The following is an 18,625-nucleotide window of genomic DNA, read 5'->3' as shown; positions in this document are numbered from 1 at the left end:
AGGTTGAATACTTATCGACTTAAGACAGTTCAGCTTTTCATTTTTCATTAATTTGTAAACATTTCTAAAAGCATAATCCCACATTGTCATTGTGTAAAATCTCTATTTAATACATTTTTAATTCAGGCTGTAACACAACAAAATGTTGAAAAAGCACTGTACGTATATGTATGCATGTATTATTATTATTAAATGGGGGGGGGGGGGGTTGTAGACCTATGTCTACACCACAGCTGTTTTGACTCTGTCTTACTGTCTGGAATAAATCAGAGGGGGAGACAGGCAAGTGGGACAAACAGTGAGCAAGGTGGACACAGGGAATGAACCCTGGTCTCTGGCAGGGAGTTGTATGTGGCTTATGATGATGAGTGTTACCACACTACAGCTCTGCATGACTAGCATCCTGTTTAATTACATTTACATTTAAGTCATTTAGCAGACGCTCTTATCCAGAGCGACTTACAAATTGGTGCATTCACCTTATGACATCCAGTGGAACGGCCACTTTACAATAGTGCATCTAAATCTTTTAAGGGGGGGGGGTGAGAAGGATTACTTTATCCTATCCTAGGTATTCCTTAAAGAGGTGGGGTTTCAGGTGTCTCCGGAAGGTGGTGATTGACTCCGCTGTCCTGGCGTCGTGAGGGAGTTTGTTCCACCATTGGGGGGCCAGAGCAGCGAACAGTTTTGACTGGGCTGAGCGGGAACTGTACTTCCTCAGTGGTAGTGGTAATTCGCACACTACGATTGGAGTGTATGTAACTGTAACAGTAGAGCAAAAACTAGTAAGCAGAGACAGTGTGTCAATTGTATTTGCTAATCAAAATGTGAATATTATTGAACTACAGTAAGGATGAATAATGTTTGCTGTATGTTCTGATCAATGTCCATTACAGTCACAGGTAACAATGTTTTTCCATGGTGATGCCTAGGGGGTATGTCACGTTCTGACCTTAGTTCTTTTTTTATGTCTTTGTGTTAGGTTGGTCAGGGCGTGAGTTGGGGTGGGTAGTCTATGTTCTATTTTCTATGTTGTTTTATTTCTATGTTTGGCCTGGTATGGTTCTCAATCAGAGGCAGCTGTCGATCTTTGGCTCTGATTGAGAATCATACTTAGGTAGCCTGTTTTCCCCATTTTGGTTGTGGGTGTTTATTTTCTGTTTAGTGTCTGTTTCACCGTTCAGAACTGTTTCGTTTTCTCATTGTTGTTATTTTTTGTGTAGTGTTCAGTTTGCTATTAAAATATGATGAAAACTTACCACGCTGCATTTTGGTCCTCTTCTCCTGCACCAGACGAGAATCGTTACAGGGTAATAACTTTGAAGAGTAATACTGTGGCAATAATGCAAACAGTCTTGATAATCGATGGCAATTCTAAGTATGAAGCAATTATGAGATGTCAATAAGAGATTGATCATTTTTGTATTTATTTATTTCACCTTTATATAACCAGGTAGGCCAGTTGAGAACAAGTTTCACCTGATAGACACTGTTATCCTAGTCTGTGAACCAAATATATCTAGAAATACTTCTATAGGTATTATTAGGAAAATGGAGAACTCAACGCAATTCACTTAATTTATCCTAGCTGGATATGAAGACAGTGGACACCTAAAGTAGGCCTACTTGTGTTTCATTATATTAACTGTCTTATACGTCTCCATAGTTTTTGCGAACACAGCGCTTATTGTGGTTATATGTATGGAGAGACGCCTTTCTACATGAATCCATGTATCTGTTTCTGTGCAGTTTGTTTGTAAATGACTTGTATGGGAGCACTGGTTTGTTTCCTGCTCTCATGACTCATTTGGTTTCAGATGACCATACAGTTTCCACTGTGTACTGTTACCTACAAATATTTTGCATATACACACATGGAACTATTGAATTCAGCAATTTGTCCTATGACAGGTACCTTGCTATATGTTATCCACTACAGTATAACAACATCATGACACTCAATAGGGTGTGTATTTTAATTTGTGTAATATGGTTGTACTCTTTTGCTAAAAGCATCAAAACACTGTCTTTAACCATTAATTTGCAATTGTGTGGGAACGTTAGACAAAGTGTAACTTGCCAGTTCAACTTCAAACACGACAGTTAATAACATCTATGGACTCTGTGGTATTATTTTGACTGTCACTGTCCCTTTAATTACTTTTGTGTTCTCTTATATTAAGATTCTGACTATTTGTTTGAAATCGTCCATCGAGACCAGACAGAAAGCTTTCAGCACCTTCCTTATCTGGCCTCGCTGCTCAACTTCTCTTTTGGCTGTTTCTTAGATCTGCACCAGAGTAGATTTGATAGGCCTACTGTACGAACGATTTTCCAACAGTATTTTATCAGTGTACTTTCTGTCGTGCCAGACACATTTAAGTACTCTTAGTCTAGTAAACTCGACGAGAACCACCGGATTGTACTCTGAAAGATCCATTCTAAAGAACATTTCCCTATCAAACGACCATTGGTACGTCTGATGTACCCAATATAACAGAGGCCGCTGAACAAGCCACAACTTCGAAAGACTTTGATCTCTGGTGGACAAACCACAGGTTTCTGTCGAATTACTCCCCAGACGGACCGGTAATTTCAACAGAGAGACAACAAGACATACACACGTAAATATGTATATAGCAATTCTTATTGAATGAGCGGCCTTTCATGTGCAAAGTATTCCTTTGTCTCTTCTCCCACTCTTTCTTATTTGTGTGTTTATATAATTCTGTGTGATTATTTAGTTAGTAAATAAATAATTAAGCCAATTTGTATATCGTTGATTCATCATTTATGCTAGGTTCGTGCATTTTTTAAGTCAACAACGTTCAGAATGAGACTGAAGTTAAATAAGAAATAATGAATTGACTGTGACTGATGTAAGAGATCGGTATATCTTTAAGAGTTAATTAGTGAAAATGGTAACTCGTTAAATAAACTTTTTCAGTGGTGCCTCAGATTACTAATTAATTAATTGTTATATGGTTAATTTAAACGCGTAATAATGAAACGTAGTTAATTGATTTTATAAAATAACAGTCAAACACATTAATGACAGCAAAGACACATGTGCGCATTCTTACTAAACATTGACACGAGAGTTTCAAACACAAAACAATGAATAAATTGACAAAACTAGTAAATGGAATGGAATAAACCAAAACTTGTTTCTCACAAGTGTATCAAAGGTTGTGAGTTCTGCAAAAGACATGGCTACTCCGACATTGAGAACGGTAAATGACTGGAATAATAATATATTCAATGCATTCACAGAAAGTACCGTAACCAAATAGACATTGCAGATGAGTAATTATGGGAATTGACAGTAAATGCAGGCTACTATTAGTGAAATTTGTAATGTGGAATTAATAGACATAGCAAACAATGCACACAATGAATACCCACGAAATGGCGGGAGAGAGCTCATTCTGGAGAGAGACGTGCCTTCTTCGTCTGAGCCACAATCCCCATATTCTTGGACCGTGGCAACCCTGCGGCCTCCTCATTGAGACAGTGTCTCATGTACCATGAAAAATATATATATATTTGTGACTATTTGACAAGAATAAATAGAATGTTTTTAATATAGACCCATTTCTGCTTACAATTTTCCATAAGGCACTCAGAATGTGGGGGGGGTCACGTCCCCCCCATCCCCAGTGAAAGTTGTGCCCCTGCCTATCGTCATCTTCTGTGATTTACAAATATTACAAGAATAGAGTAATTGTAGCAGACTTTCAGAGCACGAAAACACTTGAAGGCATCCCAAATGGTACCCTATTCCCAGTATAGTGGACTATTAATTTTATAGCGTGAAATTGATAGAACAAATCTGTGACTCCTTCTGTAGTTAAGAACTTTCTAAAGAAGAATAACAACATGGAAAGCTACTCTTTCAATATATATTATTCCCACTGGGTGCTTTATTCTTAATTCTGTCAAACAATAATGTCAATAATGATTGTGTTTACACAAATTCTATTTTTTTTAACATTATTTATAACGCATCTTTGTGTTTATAACCAGGCCTCCTCAGTGTATCTCAAAATAAATGGATAGTCACAAACACTTTGGAAGAAAATTCATAATTACATTCATGCAATAACAATAATATGCATGTAGAAAGTATGGTTGAATGTAGGCTACACATTTAGAGTGATATAACATGCATAAACAAGATACAAGAAATACTGGACAGAAATATCATATTGTGAATTTCTATTTAATTTAATCACTACATTTTTTTGAATCCAAGTTTATCATACTGTATATATTATATATTCATATTCTGACAGTTAATTTATGTTTTTTTGCTGTTTTATGGTTGTATGAATGATAGTTTTAGCAATGGCACAAATTAAGCTATGTAAAGCTTCAGGCAGTAAATCAAATGATTTACACTTGTCATTGGACAAACCTTGCATCTTGAGTTGGATTGACATATTGACCAGCCAACCATTGATTGTAGCTTTGTTGGCCATTCCCTCTCTGATGTAGTGGTAGTATTATGATTTTTTTCTAGTAGCTTAAATAACAGGATGTAAAATAGCCTACTATACAGAGCTACATTATTGCAGTATTGGGTTCAACAGAAGTGCAAAGTTCAATAAGAGACACCTCAAACTTGTCAGGTTTTGGCCAGGACTGTTCTGGTTTTTTGTCACTAGATGTCCCCATTGCACCTTTTTTGTACCTTTTGTTTTTCCCTTGCTCTAATTATTGTTTGCACCTGTATGTCGTTCCCTTGTTAGTATTTAATCCCTGTGTGTTCCTCAGTTCCTTGCTCAGTGTTTGTATGTTAGCACCCAGCCCCAGCCCAAGCCTTGTTGTGAACATATATTTTTCTCTTGTTGGATTTTCCAGAGGTTCTCTGGTTTTGTTCTTTTGTATTTTGTATTAGTCTTTTGAGGTTTGTTTTTCCCTTGCTGTTTTTACCACTTTGTGGATTTTCTTTGTATTTTGGAAGATATCTATTTTTTATTAAACCACCATCTCTAGTACTGCTGTGTCTGCCTCATCTTCTGGGTTCTGCCGATTTAGTGACTGTTTCTCGCACCGGGTCCTGACAAAACTAGTTTGTAATTATTTTATTTCAGTGACAGGGTTAGCTATATTTGTTTTGCAACAATGTTTGCTTTGCAACAATAGAGTAGCACATACAAGTGCAAGTAAAATTAAAAGGTTTTAAAATTCTCTGCATTGAGTTTCTTGTTAAAGTTACACATTTTGTAGTAATTCACTTGTATTCAGCCACTCCTGGGTGATCTATTGTATTCAGCCACCCCTGGGTGATCTAGCCTTGAATGGATAGATCCTCTAACAAAGATTTCATTCTATATGTAAAATGCTCACCTGCCATGCAAGTTCACCAAGTTTAAAAATGTAACTTTATTTTGATGGGGCAGTGCGGTTTTGAGAAAACAAGATCTACCACAAAGTTATTGTGAAGTATAGTATAGTATAAAGATGGCGCACAAAAACATGGCAGCTCTGCTTCTAGCGCCTAAGCAACTTTGCAGTATTTTCTTGTGTTATTTCTTACATTATTGGTGTTATTACATACAGTCAGAAATAACTTTTGGATTTCAGAGTGGTGGTAACTCACCAACATTACGACCAGGAATATGACTTTCCTGAATCGGATTCTTTGTTCGTACCCCCCAGGGCAATTGAACATTCCACGATATGTGCCTATGAAAATCACAACTCATAGGTTGGTAGAAATGGTAATATGAATAGGCACATCAGATGTGTACGTTTTAAAATCTACACAGATTGATGAGTCGAAAGAAAAGACTACGCTTGGTTGACCAAGATTTTTTGGTCACTTCTAAAACCAAAGTTGCGCCACTTGCGAAAGGTATCAAGAAATAGGGAGCCATTTTACATTGCAACAGTTTTGGCAGAATTTACCTTTTTTTTTATTGACTTCTGATATGAGGAAGTCTCCCTGTTGTGTAAGATCATGTAACTAACGTTTCATATCAATGATTTTATGTGCATTACACTCTCTAAAAACTGCCCGTCGAATCTGCTTGAGGTTAAGTCCATATATGAGAGGGTTAAAGACAGGTGGTATAACAAGGAATTGTACAGCCATTGCGTTACGCATATTTAGCGTAATATTTACATTATTCCACCCTTGCAATGTGTCAAACATGGTCACTGTGATGAAAATAACAATTGTTATTAAATGTGGCACACATGTCTGTGTGAACTTAATCCTTCCCTTAGCTGACTTTACACAAGTCCTTACAATCTGACAGTAAGAAAATACAATGAAAAGTATCTCTAAAACATGAACCAATATCATACATTTGTTCAAAAACTGATTAATGGTAATGGGTAAACATGCATGTTTCAGTATAGATGGATTGTCACAGAAGATCTTATCAATACGAGATCCACACAAAGGAATTCTGGCGGTTAAACTAAGTGCTATGAGTGATATAAATAAAGGATAACACCAAGAAAATAAGAGTAACTTTCTAACAGTTAAAGATGTCACAATGGTATGGTATAGTAGTGGTCTGCATATTGCCACATACCTATCGTAAGACATCACTGTAAGAGTAGAAATTTCACACATGACAGATGTGTATATTACATAGGCTTGAGTCAAACATCCACCATAAGATATCACCTGAACATCTGACTGAAGGTCCAGTAACAACTTGGGGTAGAAACCAGATGTTCCATACAATCCATTGACACATAAACTACACAGAAAGATATACATGGGCTCATGGAGACCTTTCTCCTGAATGATTGTTATGATCAGTGTCAAATTCACAGTGATGATGAGAAGGTATGTGATAAGAGACAAGATAAAATAAACCGATTTGTTAAATGTCTCTTGTAAGCTAAAGAGATAAAAGAACTTGACTTGGGTTGTGTTCTCCATAGCTTTTGCTAATTTTCTTCCTCTGGTCAATGCAAAAATTCTTAGTCCTTACAAGGCTTCAGTGTGTATGGAGGTGAATGAATTCAAGTGTGAATCATTTCATTCTGTTTAGGCTCAGACTAAACAATAGTTTTAACAAAACTAATTCAAATCCTCCCTCAAACTCTTATTTCTCAACAAAAAAGTTCCCAATAATACTGGTGCATGATCAGACTTCTGAGGTGTGAAAGAAAGAAAAAAACGTGTATCTATGAAATGTCTTCTGCTGCAAAAACTTGTCCTGTTAGCCTCTAAATATACCATAGTGTATGCTCACATGGGATTGGTTGCATCACTGCCTGTTATGGCAACTGCTTGGCCTCCGACCGCAAGGCATTACAGAGGGTAGTGCCTTGCGGTCGGAAGTTATGTGTCAGACGTTATCAATGACCACAAGGAGATGTTGCATGATTGTCAAGGGGATGTCACATGATGGTCGTTTTCAGGATGTTCTCCGGACTTGTCTAGTTCCCTCTAAGTTACTATGATGTCACTGAGGAGCATATCATGAATTTCTCAGGACTTAAATTTGAGTCATTAGGACATTGTGTGATCAAATCAAATCAAAGTGTATGAGTCACATGCGCTGAATACAACAGGTGTAGATCTTACAGTGAAAAGCTTACTTACAAGCCCCTAACCAACAATGCAGTTAAAAAAATATGAGTAAGAAGTAAGTAAGAAATAAAAGGATCAAGTAATTAAAGAGCAGAAGTAAAATAACAATAGTGAGACTATATACAGGGGGTACCAGTACAGGGTCAAATGTGCGGGGGCACCGGTTAGTCGAGGTAAAGGAGGTAATATGTGCATGTAGGTAGAGTTATTAAACTGACTATGCATAGATAATAACAGAGTAGCAGCGGTGTAAAGGGGGGGGGGGGGGGTGATGCAAATAGTCTGGGTAGCCATTTGATTAGATGTTCAGGAGTCTTTTGGCTTGGGGGTAGAAGCTGTTTAGAAGCCTCTTGGACCTAGACTTGGTGCTCCGGTACCGCTTGCCATGCGGTAGCAGAGAGAACATGGCGATTTTTGGGCCTTCCTCTGACATCGCCTGGTATAGAGGTCCTAGATGACAGGGAGCTTGAGCTCGGTGATGTACTGGGCCGTACGTACTACCCTCTGTAGTGCCTTGCGGTCGGAGGCCAAGCAGTTGCCATACCAGGCAGTGATGCAACCAGTGAGGAATCTCTCAACGGTGCAGCTGTAGAACCTTTTGAGGATCTGAGGACGCATGCAAAATATTTTCAGACTCCTGAGGGGGAATAGGTTTTGTCGTGCCCTCTTCACTACTGTCTTGGTGTGCTTGGACCATGTTAGTTTGTTGGTGATGTGGACACCAAGGAACTTGAAGCTCTCAACCTGCTCACTACAGCCCCGTCAATGAGAATTGGGGAGTGCTCGGTCCTCCTTTTCCTGTAGTACACAATCATCTCCTTTGTCTTGATCACGTTGAGGGAGAGGTTGATGTCCTGGCACCACATGGCCAGGTCTCTGACCTCCTCCCTATAGGCTGTCTCATTGTTGTCTGTGATCAGGCCTACCACTGTTGTGTCATCGGCAAACTTGATGGTGTTGGAGTTGTTCCAGGCCGTGCAGTCCTAAGTGAACAGGGAGTACAGGACTGAGCACACACTCCTGAGGGGCCCGTGTTGAGGATCAGTGTGGCAGATGTGCTATCACCTACCTTTCCCACCTGGGGCCGGCCCGTCAGGAAGTCCAGTTTCAGAGGGAGGTGTTTAGTCCCAGGGTCCTTAGCTTATTGATGAGTTTTGAGGGCACTATGGCTTTGAACTCTGGACTGTATTCAATGAATAGCATTCTTACATAGGTGTTGCTTTTGTCCAGGTGTTAAAGGGCAGTGTGGAGTGCAATAGAGATTGCATCATCTGTCGATCTGTTAGGGCAGTATGCAAATTGCAGTGGATCTATGGTTTCTGGGATAATGGTGTTGTGAGCCATGACCAGCCTTTCAAAACACTGCTACGGGTCGGTAGTCATTTAGGCAGGTTACTAGTGTTCTTGGGCACAGGGTCCCAAGAGAACGTCCCTGCAAACAAAAATAAGTTAGGACATCTCTGGAATCCCACAAAATGGTCATCTAAAGTTGTCAGAACGTTTCGTCATGGGCTGCTTAAGGCTGTCTAGTTCCCGGTTTGTCCCAGGATGATGTGAAATGGTTCCTTGGAGTTCTAGTTTCCGGATTGTCCCAGGGATGTCCCTGAGTATATTTAAGACGTTCTTGGGAAGTTGTCATGGTCCCCTTGAGGTTTTTGCCACGAGATGCTCCCAGGTGTCCCAAATCATTATAAAATCAATGGTATGGTTGTTCAGGTAAGTGGTACGCTGGTCAGCTAAAAATAGTTTTCAAATCTTTGACAGGATTACTTAGTACTGACTTTTCATCATGATTTGAACTTGGGGTATACTGATGTTTCTGCTTTGCCACAAAGTCTGTTGAATTTCAGAAGTCCCCCCGCTGCACATCCATTACCTATAATACATCTCTGTGCAGCAAAACAGTGCCAGCTTCAAAGTCATTTTAGTTATCTGTATAACGTATACCCGGAGAGTCAGGAAGCGGATACAGAATGTATGTTTAATAATAATATACATGAAGAAAGTACAAAAGAGGAGAAGTGTACTGAACGTAACCAAAAATGCCTCACTGCGGTGGCGGTCCACCAGATCCTTCTGACGGCGGGCTGGAGCCTCATGTGAGCGGCGTTCCACACCTCTGCTCGCCGGAACCACTCATCGACTGCAGGGGCCGCGGTCTGGTTCAGAGTCCTCGGAGCCAAGGCCAGATAATATCCCAGAACGCACTGGAAGGGAGTCAACCCGGTGTAGGTGTGACGAAGTGAGTTCTGTGCGTAATACACCCAGAGAAATTACTGGGGCATCTCACCCTACCGGTCCTGGCAGTGATTCCTCAACAACCTCCCCAGCTCTTGGTTGGTCTTCTCAACCTGCCTGTTAGACTGAGGCCTGTACCTGGATGTGAGGCTTACCGTGGCCCCCAGCTTCTCCATAAAGGCTTTCCAGACCCGCAGCGTGAATTGGGGACCACAGATGGAAATAATGTCCTCCGAAAGATCATTGAATACATAACGAACATGAGTTGACATAGTGGGCGATGTCCTGTGCCAAGGTGGGCCACCAGTATTTCTCAGAGATGGATTAGATGGTGCGGGGTGATGCCTGGGTGTCCAGCAGCGAGGGATGTGTGTACCCAGTTCAACAACCGATCACTCACCCCTGTGGGGACTTAGATGCGCTCTGGAGGGTAGGTGGCAGGAGCGGGTTCCCTCCAGAGCCTGACGGATGTCCACATCTACGTCCCAAAACACGGGGCCAACGGTACTGGAGGACACTCACAGGACCCTCCACTAATGTGGAACCACAGGGTGTGGTAAAGCCGGTCCTCTGGCATCCTTGTCCCCAGGCGGTGATTCTCATCTTTGACCAGGAGATGGTAGGGTTATGAAGTTGGAGCCACGGGAGGCTGTGAGCCACGGGAGACTGTGTACGAGTGGTGATGAAGTGAAGGCTTTCCTGGTGCTTGCGTCCCACTGTGAGGGGGTACTGTGACAAGCGAAATTATGTTGGATCCTAATGGTCACATATCCAGAGCTTGAACAGGAAAAGGAGAGGGGTATGAAGTTAAATTCAGAGAGAAGGCAAAGGCCTGGTCGATAAAGTCCTCTAGAGTTGTAGAGACAACACTTCAGGGACAGCCAGCAGTGAAATGGGAATCAGCAAGGGTTTGGCAGAAAACAATGATTTTATTTATTTTATTTTTTCACCTTTATTTAACCAGGTAGGCTAGTTGAGAACAAGTTCTCATTTCAACTGCGACCTGGCCAAGATAAAGCAAAGCAGTGTGACACAGACAATAGAGTTACACATGGAGTAAACAATAAACAAGCCAATAACACAAAAAACAAGTCAATGACACAGTAGAAAAAAGAAAGTCTATATACAGTGTGTGCAAAAGGCATGAGGTAGGCAATAAATAGGCCATAGGAGCGAATAATTACAATTTAGCAGATTAACACTGGAGTGATAAATGAGCAGATGATGATGTGCAAGTAGAGATACTGGTGTGCAAAAGATCAGAAAAGTAAATAAAATAAAAACAGTATGGGGATGAGGTAGGTAGATTGGGTGGGCTATTTACAGATGGACTATGTACAGCTGCAGTGATCAGTTAGCTGCTCAGATAGTTGATGTTTAAAGTTGGTGATGATAATGGATTACTCACACCTACCTTGGGATACGGAAGGTCACAGGGCCGCCCCTCTACTCTAGTGGACCCCAGGGTTAGGAGGCACCGGATACAACTGAAGCTGGTGCCGCTCCTGGCCACAATAGGGACAGAGTGCTAGCTGTCTCCGGCGAAGGCTACTGCCATGGGTTCAGGCTCTGCCTCAGGACAGCCAAAGGAGGGAGGTGAGTGGCGAGGTCGACACCGGCACACCCGAAGAAGGTTAAGATAAATGGCCATTGTGATGAGAATGTCCAAGGATATGTTGTCTGCTGAATAGAGTGCGGGGCACATGTTCATTCCATCCGCTGGAGGCTGCTACAGTCCGAAAGGTGAGGACGTACTCCGCAGCGGTCTGAGCACCCTGCTGGAGTTGGCCGTGGCACACGCCAACGCCTGTCCGGTTAGCAGAGAAATTACTGTGGCAACCTTTGACCTCTCTGTGGCGGGGGCTCCCATCTGATAGGCGGAATAGACCTGGGCGAATGGCTGGGTAGGCTGGGGGACTGGCTCACTGTGATGACCCGTGGTAGGAGGCCCTCCATCAGAGGTATGGAGAACCTCGCTGGTGGTGTCGAGCAAGTGGAGAACCTCCTTCATGGTCGTACACAGTAGAGCCAGCTGGTCGTGGGGTTGGTTGAGTAGAGGACCCTGTTCCTCGACCGTCTGGAAGATGGTGTAATCTTCTGCTGCTTCCATAATATCTGAGGCAGTATTCTGTAACTTTTACGCAGGGAGTCAGGAAGCATGTGCAGAAGCTGAGTTTAATAATAATAAACATTTAGAAAATACAAAACAGGAGACTCATACTGAACTTAACAAAAACCAATCCTGAATGAGGCTGCTGAGGGCTATATGAAGGGAGAGAAATCAGGGTGGTGATGAAGTCCAGGTGTGCTTAACGATGGGGCGCAAGTGTGCGCAATGATGGTTGCCAGCTGTATGTGTCACGATCGTCGTATGGTGAAAGAGAGGACCAAGGCGCAGCGTGATAGCAATACATCTTCTCTTTTTTTAATGAAGACGAAACAACCACTTTTACAAACTAACAAAAACAATAAACCGACGAACGTGAACCTATACAAACAAAATGTGCTGACACTAAACACTACACCTAGACAATATCCCACAACCTATTTAATGACTATGGCTGCCTTAAATATGGCTCCCAATCAGAGACAACGATAGACAGCTGTCTCTAATTGAAAACCAATCTAGGCAACCATAGACTTTCCTAAACACCTACAATGAACACAATCCCATGAACTCTACAAAACCCCCCATGTCACACCCTGACCTAACTAAAATAATACAGAAAACAAAGATAACTAAGGCCAGGGCGTGACAGTACCCCCCCCCCCCCCTCCCAAAGGTGCGGACTCCGGCCGCAAAACCTGACACAGAAGGGGAGGGTCCGGGTGGGCCTTCCTACGGCGGTGGCTCGGGTGTGGGACGTGGACCCCACTCCACCATAGTCAATACCCGCTTAGGTGGCCTCCCAGGAACGAGGACCCTAGCAGCGAGTCCCGGACTGAAGACCATCGTAGAGGGCGCCACTGGACGGAGGGGCAGCTCCGGACTGAGTGGTAGCTCCGGACTGATGGGCAGCTCCGGACTGGGGGGCAGCTCCGGACTGGGGGGCGGCTCCGGACTGGAGGGCGGCTCACGACTGGAGGGCGGCTCACGACTGGAGGGCGGCTCACGACTGGAGGGCGGCTCACGACTGGAGGGCGGCTCACGACTGGAGAGCGGCTCACGACTGGCGGGCGGCTCTGGCAGCTCACGGCTGGCGGGCGGCTCTGGCAGCTCACGGCTGACTGACGGCTCTGGCAGCTCACGGCTGACTGGCGGCTCTGGCAGCTCACGGCTGACTGGCGGCTCTGGCAGCTCACGGCTGACTGGCGGCTCTGGCAGCTCACGGCTGACTGGCGGCTCTGGCAGCTCACGGCTGACTGGCGGCTCTGGCAGCTCACGGCTGACTGGCGGCTCTGGCAGCTCACGGCTGACTGGCGGCTCTGGCAGCTCAGATGGCGCTGGGCAGGCAGGCAGCTCAGATGGCGCTGGGCAGGCAGGCAGCTCAGATGGCGCTGGGCAGGCAGGCAGCTCAGATGGCGCTGGGCAGGTAGGCAGCTCAGATGGCGCTGGGAAGGCAGGCAGCTCAGATGGCTCTGGGCAGACAGGCATCTCAGATGGCTCTGGGCAGGCAGGCTGCTCAGATGGCTCAGGACGTGCAGGGCGTGCAGGGCTAGGGATGTGCAGGGCTAGGGATGTGCACAGGAGGCCTGGTGCGTGGTCCTGGCACAGTCTTCACCAGAAGGCTAGCACGCACCTCAGGACGAGTATGGAGAGCTAACTCAGGTGACATCAAGTCCCCGACTCGCTCCGTCGGGCAGATGTCGTGCCTCAAGCACCAACACAGCACCTCCCTCATAACTCTCTCCTCCAATTTCCCCATTAGCTCCTTCACAGTCTCTACTTCACTCGCCCTGCTCACCTCCAACTCCACCCCGACTGGCTCCGGTTCCATCCTTGGTTCCTCATGGTAAGCACGGGGAGCTGGCTCAAGTCTCCTACTTGCCCCAGCTACACTCCCCGTGTGTCCTCCCCCAAGAAATCTTTGGGGCTGCCTCTCGGGTTTCCAGCCGCTCTGCCTTGCTAGCTCCTCATACCGGCGCCTCTCTGCTTTCGCTGCCTCCAGCTCTGCCTTGGGGCGGGGATATTCCCCCTCCGCTGTCTAATTCCTCCTCCCAAGACCAGGAGTCTTGTGTCCTTGGCCACTGCTGTTGTTGCCCGTCATCACGCTGCTTGGTCCTGGTATGGTGGGATATTCTGTCACGATCGTCGTATGGTGAAAGAGCGGACCAAGGAGCAGCTGACACTAAATACTACACCTAGACAATATCCCACAACCTACCTAATGACTATGGCTGCCTTAAATATGGCTCCCAATCAGAGACAACGATAGACAGCTGTCTCTAATTGAAAACCAATCTAGGCAACCATAGACTTTCCTAAACACCTACACTGAACACAATCCCATGAACTCTACAAACCCCCCCTAGACAATACAATCACCCAAGACGAGACAAACACACACAAACATCCCCCATGTCACACCCTGACCTAACTAAAATAATACAGAAAACAAAGATAACTAAGGCCAGGGCATGACAGTATGCAATGTGGGTTGCCATCTTCAGGTGGGTTGCCAGGACCGGTGGTTGACAATCAGTTAATCTGACTATTCTCTTATCATTGATTTCATTTTCTTTTTTCAACTATTTGAGTTTGGGTTTTCAGTATAGTTGTCTAATGTTGGTGGGGCATATTACTTGGTTTTAATCGTACTCCAGAATCACTATTATAGTATAATAGTTTTACTTGAGTGTATTTTTAACAGAGCTGAGATTTACTTTGAAGTGTAAAGTGTAGGAATAAAAGTGAAATCAGTCATTGACAGACACGGTGGCATTGCAGAAATATGGGAATGCTATGCAGGAATATCGGAATGCTATGCAGGAATATGGGAATGCTATGCAGGAATATTGGAATGCTATGCAGGAATATGGGAATGCTATGCAGGAATATCGGAATGCTGTGCAGGAAGTGGTTGAGAGTTCAAGTCCCAGGTGAGGACATATTTGAATAGTAATTACTGTATGAATGAACATGCACAATGTAATCATTTACAGTATGTCAAATATGTTAGTTGAAAACATATGGTATGTTTTATATGGTAAAAGCACTGTGTAGGGGGGTTTCCCTAACATTCCAAAAGACAAAGAGCTGTGAATGGATCAGTGGTTCACAAATCAGGGACTTGATGGGCTTGACAACAGTAGCAAGGGGTGATGTGTAATGAAACAAGGGTATGCATGCTCTGGATATATACAGTGGGGAGAACAAGTATTTGATACACTGCCGATTTTGCAGGTTTTCCTACTTACAAAGCATGTAGAGGTCTGTCATTTTCATCATAGGTACACTTCAACTGTGAGAGACGGAATCTAAAACAAAAATCCAGAAAATCACATTGTATGATTTTTAAGTAATTCATTTGCATTTTATTACATGACATAAGTATTTGATACATCAGAGAAGCATAACTTAATATTTGGTACAGAAACCTTTGTTTGCAATTACAGAGATCATACATTTCCTGTAGTTCTTGACCAGGTTTGCACACACTGCAGCAGGGATTTTGGCCCACTCCTCCATACAGATCTTCTCCAGATCCTTCAGGTTTCAGGGCTGTCGCTGGGCAATACGGAGTTTCAGCTCCCTCCAAAGATTTTCTATTGGGTTCAGGTCTGGAGACTGGCTAGGCCACTCCAGGACCTTGAGATGCTTCTTACAGAGCCACTCCTTAGTTGCCCTGGCTGTGTGTTTTGGGTCGTTGTCATGCTGGAAGACCCAGCCGCGACCCATCTTCAATGCTCTTACTGAGGGAAGGAGGTTGTTGGCCAAGATCTTGCGATACATGGCCCCATCCATCCTCCCCTCAATACGGTGCAGTCGTCCTGTACCCTTTGCAGAAAAGCATCCCCAAAGAATGATGTTTCCACCTCCATGCTTCACGGTTGGGATGGTGTTCTTGGGGTTGTACTCATCCTTCTTCTTCCTCCAAACACGGTGAGTGGAGTTCAGACCAAAAAGCTCAATTTTTGTCTCATCAGACCACATGACCTTCTCCCATTCCTCCTCTGGATCATCCAGATGGCCATTGGCAAACTTCAGACGGGCCTGGACATGCGCTGGCTTGAGCAGGGGGACCTTGCGTGCACTGCAGGATTTTAATCCATGATGGCGTAGTGTGTTACTAATGGTTTTCTTTGAGACTGTGGTCCCAGCTCTCTTCAGGTCATTGACCAGGTCCTGCCGTGTAATTCTGGGCTGATCCCTCACCTTCCTCATGATCATTGATGCCCCACGAGGTGAGACCTTGCATGGAGCCCCAGACTGAGGGTGATTGACCGTCATCTTGAACTTCTTCCATTTTCTAATAATTGCGCCAACAGTTGTTGCCTTCTCACCAAGCTGCTTGCCTATTGTCCTGTAGCCCATCCCAGCCTTGTGCAGGTCTACAATTTTACCCCTGATGTCCTTACACAGCTCTCTGGTCTTGGACATTGTGGAGAGGTTGGAGTCTGTTTGATTGAGTGTGTGGACAGGTGTCTTTTATACAGGTAACGAGTTCAAACAGGTGCAGTTAATACAGGTAATGAGTGGAGAACAGGAGGGCTTCTTAAAGAAAAACTAACAGGTCTGTGAGAGCCAGAATTCTTACTGGTTGGTAGGTGATTCCTTCTCTCACAGTTGAAGTGTACCTATGATAAAAATTACAGACCTCTACATGCTTTGTAAGTAGGAAAACCTGCAAAATCGGCAGTATATCAAATACTTGTTCTCCAAACTGTATATTTTTTTGGGGGGAGAATCTTTTCTACCGTCAACTAAAGTCCCCGGGAAAAACTGGGAACTAGACCACAGATCCAGGGGACAATGACACAATGTCCCAAGAATGTCCTAAAAACGCAGTGGCGAACCGAGACTATTCAACCTAGGCCTTCAGATGGAACAAAGGTTTTTCAATATTCTACGTTGAATCAAAACAAAAAATCTAGAAAAATAACAGACAACATAGCTTCACTTAATGAGCTGAAATTCGAAAGGCATGGCCAGCATAGATGGGTGGGATGGAATGAGGGAAACCGAGGGTTGGAATCTGGAACTGAAGATGAGAGAGAGTGAAGTTGCTCCATAATATGACGGTTAAAAAAATACAAAAACAAAAAATCATCAATGACACGAAAAAGGTTGTAACATCCAATGCCTGGGCTGGTTGCTCCTGTGGGTCCACTGGATGGGCGCATCTGCTAGATGACTAAAATGTAATGTAAATGTTGAGAAGCTTCACTGCAGGTGGATTGTACGTTTAAAAGTTTAAAAAATAATAATATTAAAAAAAGATTACAACATCATCCACCTTGAAGTTGATAACATCTGCTGCTGATTCGGTTGTCGTCACCATTGTCACACTATTAAAACACACGCTAGCTACTAGCGTGGGAAGATTACTGCTTGCTATTTCCTCCGATTCGTTACTCTTGCGCACTCAGTAGTGACATACCTAGATAAGTCACTTATTTGTTTTGTACAGTACCACTCATTGCAAGTCAAAATGTGGTTGGTTCATTCCATTCTCACTCCAAAATTTTGCTCTAATACAGTTGAATGACAGGGAAAGGGGATACCTAGTCAGTTCACAACTGAATGTATTCAACCAAATTGTGTCTTCCGCATTTAACCCAACCCCTCTGAATCTACATCATCAGCGCCCAGGGAGCAGTTGTTGTCGGGGGTTAACTGCATTGAATGGGAGATTTTTGCACCTTACCAGCCTAAAGATTCGAGTCAGCGACCTATCGGTTACTGACTCACTCGGTTACTGCCACCCAGCTTCTGAAGGCCTAGGCAATGGCTGGCTGAACTAGCTGGATTTTTCTACCCAGAGACCACCAAAGAAAATATCCTGATATTTTCGCTTCAGTATTAATCCTACTCTTTCCAAAATGAATAAAAAAACTGAAGAGATGCAATCAGAATATCATTACATTATTGATAAGATGAATTAGAATTTAAAACGAAATCTAAAAAGTCATCGGGGAAGCCACCAGGATAAACCGGGAACTAAACAAAACCTCTAGGGGACCATGACACAACGTTCTGACCAACAATTTTGTGACATTCCGGGGACGTCCCAACAACTAATTTTTGTTTGCAGGGAACCAATCCAAACATCTGCCAGCAGAACATAAATGTTCACCCCAATTCTGAATACTGTATAAAACCAGAATGGTTCTAAAACAGCCTAGGGAACACCATATTTAATTGGTGAATTATAAAGATCAGATAGCTAATATTATGTAAAACATTCTCAGTGACAATAGACAATACCATTTTTTGAATAATCTTTGGGCTACAGAGAAACTATGCCAAAATGCCACATTTGTAGGGTCAATTATAGCAACTTAAAAAACACAGAACACTAAATTCAATATTACAAAAATAGGTTAAGGCCTAGTTCTTTTTTACAAGCCTGCCTGGTTTTAATGATCCTAATGCCATACATAATAGGATTTAAAAATATAGGAGGACAATGTGCAGTATCATGTCTGCCTTGTAGAATCACATATAAACAGCCAAAGGAGAAGTTCAGCAATGAGTCTATATGTGGTGTACAAGTGTTAAACACTTTCTGTTTTGTCTCTTTTGAAGACTTTAAACATATTTTTAGAATTCTTACATATGAGTATATGTTAGGAAAATAGTACATGCCAAAGAAAGCACAGTTACAACAAGACCCCATATGATATTTTCGTGTAATATTTGAACAGGCAAGCTTGACTACCGAC

The 18,625-nt window shown here is 43.2% G+C and overlaps 1 protein-coding gene and 1 pseudogene across 1 annotated transcript; one reads left to right on the top strand and one right to left on the bottom strand.

The window, feature by feature from the left end:
• The first annotated feature begins 1,244 nt into the window (after positions 1-1,244).
• Positions 1,245-5,673, top strand: LOC139547516 (olfactory receptor 10A6-like; annotated as a pseudogene).
• A 298-nt stretch (positions 5,674-5,971) lies between these two features.
• LOC139547515 (olfactory receptor 6N1-like) lies at positions 5,972-6,904 on the bottom strand. The gene has a single exon (XM_071356381.1). It carries the CDS (start codon positions 6,902-6,904, stop codon positions 5,972-5,974), a length of 933 nt encoding a protein of 310 aa, XP_071212482.1.
• Between the last annotated feature and the right edge of the window lie 11,721 nt (positions 6,905-18,625).

The sequence above is a fragment of the Salvelinus alpinus genome, chromosome 21 (genome assembly GCF_045679555.1).
Source record: "Salvelinus alpinus chromosome 21, SLU_Salpinus.1, whole genome shotgun sequence".
In the NCBI taxonomy this organism is placed as follows: Eukaryota; Metazoa; Chordata; class Actinopteri; order Salmoniformes; family Salmonidae; genus Salvelinus; species Salvelinus alpinus.
This window is presented reverse-complemented; position numbering and strand designations above follow the sequence as displayed.

Coding starts and splice junctions, on each gene's coding strand:
- LOC139547515 (XM_071356381.1), bottom strand. CDS start 6,904: ATGGAGAACACAACCCAAGTCAAGTTCTTTTATCTCTTTAGCTTACAA.